Here is an 8717-nt window from a genome sequence, read left to right as displayed (position 1 = left end):
TATATATATATATATAAACACGATATCCAGAGGTGGAGCAGTATGATTGTTTCAAGTGACTCCATTTAATTGAACAATGCAATCATTACATCAATTTAAACGCATACACGCACACTATATATATATATATACGCATATACATATATATATATGTGCATATATATATATATATATATATATATATATATACACACACACACATATATATACTCATATATGTATACATGTTTGTGTATATATATATATATACATAGGAATGCATGCACGCACACATATCTACACATTTGCATGTATATAGCTACATTTATACACATTCACAGTCATAACTATGTCACCAGGCTACATAAGGTGAGATGGCTGATAGCAATATAACGTAGCACAGTATAGCAACCCACTGTATACACCTTACAAACGCATATATACACATGTAATGAAAGAATCTTTTATATGTCATATAAAAAAAAAACCAATGGAGTGGGGGGCACTATCTCTGCAATTTGATAACTACAGACTTGCAGAGAAGCATGGAATGTCACTAAATGACCAGATAGCCTTTTGATAAAACATTGGCATCAATCCAGATGGCTACGTAAAGCTTCTGAAGACTGGTAAAATCATGGCTAGAGGAGACATAAAGGAAAGTCATCAAATTAATCCCAAACGCCCTGTATTACACACACACACACACACACACATTATGTAGCTATGTGTGTGTGTGTTATTTTGAAACAAAACAAGGTATAAGTATCATGTGTGAAGAAGAAAATAAAGGATCATGGCTTCTAGATATTTGGCTCACGAATGTAAGGTTTTCATTAGAAAATATATTTTTATATCTCACAACGAGAAATATTCAGCAATAGTACTTTGGAGTAAAGACTGTTTGCCAACATAACACGGCAGTCCATGTGGGGACCCAGTGGACTGGTGGTAAAGGTGAGTGACGTAAGGAGGACATCTTGAAGTGTCCTGTCTGGGGTTCAATCCTGGGGAAAGAAGATAAGTTTTTTTTTTAAATTTTTGTATAAACGAAAAAAAATAAAAAGACTCATACCTTCTTCCCAGGATTGAACCCAGGACAGGACAGGACACTTCAGAATGTCCTCCTCACTCGGCTCATCTACGCCCACCAGTCCACCGCCCCCCCCCCCAATAATTGCTGTCAAAAATGATCTACTTAAACCTATAATTTCGTCCAATCAATAATAGATTTAAATATCTCATCTTTCCCAGCACACACACACACACACTCACAACTGGCTTCTTTCAGACCTAGACTCCAAATGAAATGCTCCCAAAAATTAAGATATTTAACTTTTTGCCATTCACACTATCCTATCATAAGTAATTCTGTTATTCTTTTACTCATTTTACTGTGGCCATGCTGCAGCACCACCTTAAATAGTTTTAGTGGAAGAAATTGACCTCAGGACTTATCTTTTAAGCCTACATACACACGCACATATCTTTTACTTGTCTATGTTATTAGACTGCAGCCATCCTGGGGCACGGCCGTCAAGAATTTTTAGTCAAATGAACCAAGCCAAGTACTTTCTCTTTTTAAGCCTGGTACTCATTCTATCAGTCTCTTTTGCTGAACTGCTATGCTATGAAGACATAACCACACCAGCATTAGTTGTCAAGTGATGGTGGTGGGACAAACAGAGTCACAAAAATACACACACACAAATAAATACATACATACATATACACAGACATGCAGGAAGTAAATAGACACCTTTCATTTTCAAAATCTCTTATTTAATACGCTAAGCAAACAATTGAAATGTAATCGATGGGTAGGACTACATACTTTAGTATTTAGTTGACATTCCTTTTACAGTTTTTAATTCAGAAACTCTTTTGGGAATTGAACCGATGAGCTTTGTGATTGTCTCTTGTGGAATTTCTGCCCACTTTTCATGCAACAAGCGAAACAATTCATCTTAAGGTTGCCATCAAGCTTTTCGTATAACTCTATCTAGTATGCTCCAAAAATTTTCAATTGGGTTCATGTCAGGAGATTGGCCCAGCCAAGGAAGCTTTTTGATCCCATTTTCAGTCAGCCATTGTTGATTCCTTTTCGCTGTGTGGCATGGAGCCCCATCTTCCATGAATAAAAACTCATTTTTCATTATGTTATCGTGTGGACACATCGGAAGTAGTCCTTGCTTAAGTATTTCAATGTATTTTTTAGAGTTTATGGTTCCAACACATTCGATCAGCTCAGAACGATCATTGCTGGAGACAGCTCCCCATACCGTTACAGAGATACCACCATGTTTCACAGTTGGTTGGACTCGTTTCAAATCAAATTCTTGATTGGGAAGCCTCCAGATCCAAACACGTCCACTGTCTGAAAATAATGAAAATCTGGATTCATCTGAGAAAATCACTCTATCCCAAAATGAACTGGATTTTTCTGACATCTCCTCAGCCCATTTCTTTCTTTTCATGATATTAATTGATTGAAGGAGAGGTTTCCTTCTAGCTGCTCATCCATAATACCCAAGCTTATGCAGATATGTAACACACATTCTTGGACTAACTTCTAGCTGTTTTTGCAATATCAGAAGCCTTTGAATGGGGGTTCGTTTTCCACAATTCTCTTCAAACAGCGAAGCTCCCTTTCCGAGAGCCCAGGTCGGCCGGGACGAGAATCTGTTGATTCTTTTCCTTGGCTTTTGAATTGCACTATAATTCTATTAACAGTAGCAAGAGGAATTTGAAGATTTTCGGCAATTTTTCGCTGGCTAAGACCAGCCTCAGATTGCCCAACAATACAAGACATTTAAAATACAAGATTTCGTTTTACATGTGATAGAAGCATTTGACATATTTTCTGAAAGGTGACACTTTTAACAAGTCTTTCTCTATGATTATTGTGTGGGATTGTCTAATTTCTACTGTTTTTATGTTAAAAGTGAAAGTACGGCAACAACAGATAAATTTGTATTGTTTGATACTCTTTTATTATGATCAAGGAAAAAAGTGCTGTACAAACAGTAAAAAAAAATACATGCAGCTTACAGAAATGGTGCCATAGCTAAGAGAACAGTTCATGACTGGTTTGCAAGATTTAAGAGTGAAAATTTTTATAAAGTCAGGTGTTGAATTTCAGTCAATAATTGTCCCCTAGTAGACTGGCTAAATGAAGCAGTCGAAGGAATATGTCCGGAATTGACCAATTGGTAGAATGCTGTCTTCCTTCAGGAAGAACACTAGACCTTGGTTTCCTTTGAAGAAATATGTCCGGAATATCTCCTTGCAGATCCAACAGAAATTGGTATAGCTAATCTGTCTGGGATATCCTACCACGCACACCATACACCTTCGGATAACCATTGTATTGATCCTTACAAAATTCTGACAATGAGAAGAACTTCAATTCTTCGGAAGACCGCAAAATCCATTTAGAGCAGTTCATGACCAAGGAAGAGGCCAAGTTCTGTGAGTTAAGAATCATGAAGCTGTCTCAAAGTTGGCAAAAGGTAGTGGGAACAAAATGGGACATATGGAGGAGGTACCCAAAAGTAACCAGAAATTTGCTCTGTGGGATAAGCCCGTAGTAGTTTAGTCTTCTGCTGCTAGAAGCCACTTGATGCAACCGTCAGGCATCAGTCTGCCGGCCAGCAGCGTCAGGCGAAGTCAAACTGCCACACGGTGTGCCTTTGTTTTGAACTGCTTCTTCCCTGTTCGTCAATTATTTTGATGCCGGATACGAAGAAACAGCATGTTTCCAAGAATTTCTGTTTCCTGCTGGGGAGAACAGCAGCCAAAAACAGTTATCAGGCTTCAAACGGCTTATAAGGACACTGCCGTGAGCAAAACACCAGTTTACGCCATAGGAATGGTCACTTGTCACAATAAAAAACCAACCTTAGTCAGGGCGACCGTCAACTTCCAAAACGAATGGAAACATCATGAGAATTCGTGAACTGATCACGGAGGAACATCGCCAAGTGTGTCTTGGAGCTCCAGCTAACAAATTTTAAGTGAGGAATTGCGAATGTAAAGGGTTTCAGCATAATTTGTGATTTGCTTTGCTTATGAAAAATCAAAAGCAATCACGACCCGAAAGAACAGGTGGGAGTTGATTCCAGGCCCTTCTTCAAAGGTTATCACTGGTGATGAAAGCTGGTGCTATGCAATTTGCAGATGTGGAAGAGGTGAAGAAAAAGGCGAAGGCGTTAAAAGGGATCGCTTTTCAAGAGTTCCAGCACTGCTTCCAAATAGTGGGAAATGCATCTGGACTGATGCGTTGCTTCAAGTAAAGAATATTTTGAAGGCAAATATTGCAAATTTCTGGTTTCTTTTAGGAAACCCCTCATATGTGGTTGTCATATGTACAAATATCTAAATATCATTTTATGTATTCTACTTAAAAAATGATACACTTTTGTCCTAACCTAATTATATACAATGAGTGTTCTTACTAGACATATATACACAAACGAGGTTAATTTTTTTTATCTGGACATAGATAAACGAATGAAGTGTGACTTTACCCAGGACATAAAATAATGGGTTTTTTGATAGGACAAATACAAAGGGAATTTATTATTTTTTTTTTTTATCTGGACATTTTTCTTTTTTTTTCTTTTTGCTCATATTAACAAAAAACCAGTCAATCGTTAATCACAGAAAAATCACTGTTAATGCAAATGAAAAACCTTCAGGAATGCCAAGAAGAACGACGTCTGGAATGGGTGTCGTTTACTGGCAAAGACGTATGAGACGGTTTGTGGCGACCAGGAAGTCTTCGTCTTGTAGGTCTCTGAGGGCATCTTCAAATAGTTCTTTGGTGATAGGCTGAAAAGACAAAAAACAAAATTAAAAAATAATAATAATAATAATAGTAATTATTACGTTTATGTGTTTGTTTTGCAAAATTCCTGATGTGAAATCATGCTGAAACAGATCTTGCTATATTTGGGGATGATCATTTTTCAGCCTTGCTAAATAAACACAAGCACTATATATTCGTTCTTCACACATCTATTATTATTATTATTATTATGGAGGCAGTGATGTCAAGCCAAGTGAGATCGTAGTGTTTGTTATGTAACTGGCCTATTGAAATCGTAGCCATGGTCAATGCCACTGATGTCTGACCGGCAAATAAAAAAAAAAGCAGCGTTTGAGCACTGGGCCTCATGGAAGCAGTAACAGGTGACCAAAACCTTTGTGTAGTCCTGTCGAACCAAGTGAGACTGTCGTTGTGGCTGATGTTGGTGTCAGGCCAACAGCACTCGTGCCGGAGGCACGTAAAAGGAGCACTGACTACATTCTCGGAGTGGTTGGCATTAGGAAGGGCATCCAGCTGTAGAAACTCTGCCAAATCAGATCGGAACCCGGTGCAGATCCCTGGCTTACCAGTTTTCAGTCAAACCGTCCAACTCATGCCAGCATGGAAAAAAACGGACGTTAAATGACAATGATTATGATGTAAGGAAACAAAACTAAACAAAGAAGGGAGACTGGGGTCAATAGGACAAAGTAAAACCCTTACAATCAGTGCTCCAGCCTGGGCACAGCTCAATAATCGAAATCAGTAAAAAAACTTCTTGTGAAGAGGAAACAAAAAGAACAAAAAACAAAGACAAAGTATATTTCTTACAACTTCTGATCCCTCTCGGAATTCTTCCAGCAGTTTCTGATATTGAAATGTTGGGGTCTTTCCTTTTTCTTTGATGTGCTTCTTCAGGCTCTGTTTGATCTCGTCCCTCCTCTTCCTCGCTGCACCACTGATTCCCGTTGTCAGAATGGAGACGTCTATCTTCCCTGTCGACGGGTCCACTGCTGCTTGTTTCAACGCTTCTTTGTACAACCTGGATTAGGAGAAAGATAATAAAAGCTCAACACACACACACATATATATATATATACACACATATATATATATACACACACATATATATATATACACACACACACATATATATATACACACATATATATATATACACACACACACACATGTATATAGATATATACATACACGCATACAAATAATATTTGGGCCTCACAGAGGTGAGGTGGCCAAGTTCCTTTTGAGCGTTCAACCTCATGGAGGCAAAGTGGCCAAGTTCCTTTTGAGTGATGGGGGCCTTACAGGGGCAATGTCCAAGGCCTTACAGAGGCAATGTCCAAGGCCTTACAGAGGCAATGACCAAGGCCTTACAGGGGCAATGTCCAAGGCCTTAGAGGGGCAATGTCCAAGGCCTTACAAAGGCAATGTCCAAGGCCTCACAGTGACAATGTGCAAGGCCTCACAGAGGCAATGTCCAAGGCCTTACAGAGAAAGGTTCTAAGGGTATCTTGACCATGGGAAACTCTTGTCGCGACGTCCACTCATCAACAGATGCAAAGACAGAAGACAAGATGTTATGCTGGGGGTGGTGATGACGAAAACAATGGCAGTGGTGATGGTAGTGGTAGTGGCACCAGTTGTGGTGTTGGTGAGGATGGTGATGAGGGTGGTGGTGGTGGTGGAGGTAGTTGTGATGACAGTGGTTGTGGTGGGGACGGTGTTGATGACAATGATGGTAGCAGGGGTGGTGGCGCCAATAGTGAGGGTTGCAATGGTAGCAGTGGTGGTGATGATTATGGTAATGGTGGTAGTGGTGGCAATGATGATCAAATTCAGCTATGACAATCAAACCATGACCATCCCTCCAGACAAAATCCCCCTTGCCAACTTACCTCTTTGCTTCTTCAACATCAGGGACTTCCACAACATTGGAGAACCTCATTTTCGCATGTGCCTCGGCCAATCGGATGAGAGACTCCAGTTGTCGAGGGTACGCCGATACCTGGCCACGACAACTCCCCACTTTGCGCATGTCCACATAGCCTTGGATGAAAGACTGGCCAGCCTCCTCGCTAATTTTTGGATCAAAGTAACTCTTGGCGTAAGCGACGTAATCACGTAAAATACCCGTGTCCTACAATAAAAAAAGAAAAAGAAAAAATGAGAATACGGTTGGGTGGTTAGAAGCTTGCTTCCCAACCACACGATTCTGGGTTCAGTCCCATTGTGTGGTACCTTGGGCAAGTCTCTTCTACTATAGCCACAGGCCAACAAAAGCCATGTGAGTGGATTTGGTAGACGGAAACTGAAAGAAGCCCGTCGTATAGATATATATATATATATGTGTGTGTGTGCGTGTTTGTCCCCCTAGCAATGCTTGACAACCGGTGCTGGTGTGTTTACGTCCCCATAAGTAGAACTTACCATAACTTCTCCTTCAGTGTCTTCTTTACTCTGGAAGTAGAGGGAGACCAAGTGGGCAGCGAGGCGCCGGTCAAACATCTCGTCTTGAGGGTCAAGGAGGAGGAAGATGAGGTCGAATCTGGAAACAAACAATGAAATACCTGTATTCTTTTCCATGTTTCAGCCATTTGGCAACAGAGAAGATGTGGGGTTGCAGAAAATCTGCCTCAACGAATTTCATGTGACTCATATAAGCATGGCAAAGTGGACATTAAAATAATGAGACAATGATGACGATGATGATGATGGTGTGGAGCAGTCAATGCCAACTGACCTGGAGAGCAAGGTGTGAGGTAACATTATGTTTTCAGTTATGGTCTTATTCTTGTTCCATTGAGATTCCACGGGATTGGCAGCAGCAAGAATCGATGTCCGGGCATTTAGGGTGCAGACAATGCCAGCTTTGGCAATGGATAGCGTTTGTTGTTCCTGAAATAGACAGAGAGAGAGAGAGAGAGAGAGAGAGATAAAGAAGGATAAATGAAAGAAAAGGAGAGAGAGAGAGAAAAATAAAAAGGAAAGTTATAAAGATATAAAGGAGAGGAGCAGAAAGATTAAACCCCCATTTCATATAAACCAGACATATGAAGCCTAAATATTCCACCTGTTTTATGATCAACATGGCCAGATCCTGCCTCTCACACCTACCCTACAATGTCATCCTAAAAATAAACAATCACATAATTGAAATCACAACGCTATGAGATAATGCATAATTAATTCAAAAGTCTATTGCTACACCTACAATCTACCAATCACAAGAGCAGTACATTTCTGTGTGTGTGTGTGTCTATTCTTTTACGTTTCAGTCGTGACTGCAGCCATGCTGGAGCACCACCTCAAAGGGTTTCTTTAAACCGAAGAAATCAACCCCAATACTTATTCTTTGTAAGCCTAGTACTTCTTCTATTCTATCAGTGTCCTTTGCCGAACTGCCAAGTGACAGGGACATAAACACACCATCTTCAGTTGTCAGGCAATGGTGGGAGGGGAGGACAAACATAGACACACACATAGAAATATAAATATATATATATATGACGGGCTTCTTTCAGTTTCCGTCTACCAAATCCATTCACAAAGCTTAGGGTTATAGTAGAAGACTCTTGCTCAAGGTGACATGGAGTGGGACTGAACCTGGAATCATGCACCTGATAAAGAAGCTTCTTACCACACCTTATATATATATCATCATCATCGTTTAACGTCCGCTTTCCATGCTAGCATGGGTTGGACGATTTGACTGAGGACTGGTGAAACCGGATGGCTACACCAAGCTCCAATCTGATTTGGTAGAGTTTCTACAGCTGGATGCCCTTCCTAACGCCAACCACTCAGAGAGTGTAGTGGGTGCTTTTACGTGTCACCCGCACGAAGGCCAGTCAGGTGGTACTGGCAATGGCCACGCTCAAAATGGTGTATTTTATGTGCCACCCATACA

General features: G+C 40.3%; 1 protein-coding gene across 1 annotated transcript in view; it reads right to left on the bottom strand.

The window, feature by feature from the left end:
• Positions 1-2945: 2945 nt before the first annotated feature.
• Positions 2946-8717, bottom strand: part of LOC106874208 (DNA replication licensing factor mcm4-A) — a 19629-nt gene continuing 13857 nt past the window's right edge. The window contains exons 13-17 of the mRNA XM_052978126.1: positions 7551-7705; positions 7238-7355; positions 6706-6947; positions 5621-5831; positions 2946-4812 (exon numbers count right to left, since the gene is read on the bottom strand). Coding sequence (XP_052834086.1) covers positions 4717-4812; positions 5621-5831; positions 6706-6947; positions 7238-7355; positions 7551-7705 — 822 coding nt within the window. The 3' untranslated portion in view covers positions 2946-4716. The remainder of the gene's footprint in view (positions 4813-5620; positions 5832-6705; positions 6948-7237; positions 7356-7550; positions 7706-8717) is intronic.

This window comes from Octopus bimaculoides, chromosome 30 (assembly GCF_001194135.2).
Source record: "Octopus bimaculoides isolate UCB-OBI-ISO-001 chromosome 30, ASM119413v2, whole genome shotgun sequence".
In the NCBI taxonomy this organism is placed as follows: domain Eukaryota; kingdom Metazoa; phylum Mollusca; class Cephalopoda; order Octopoda; family Octopodidae; genus Octopus; species Octopus bimaculoides.
This window is presented reverse-complemented; position numbering and strand designations above follow the sequence as displayed.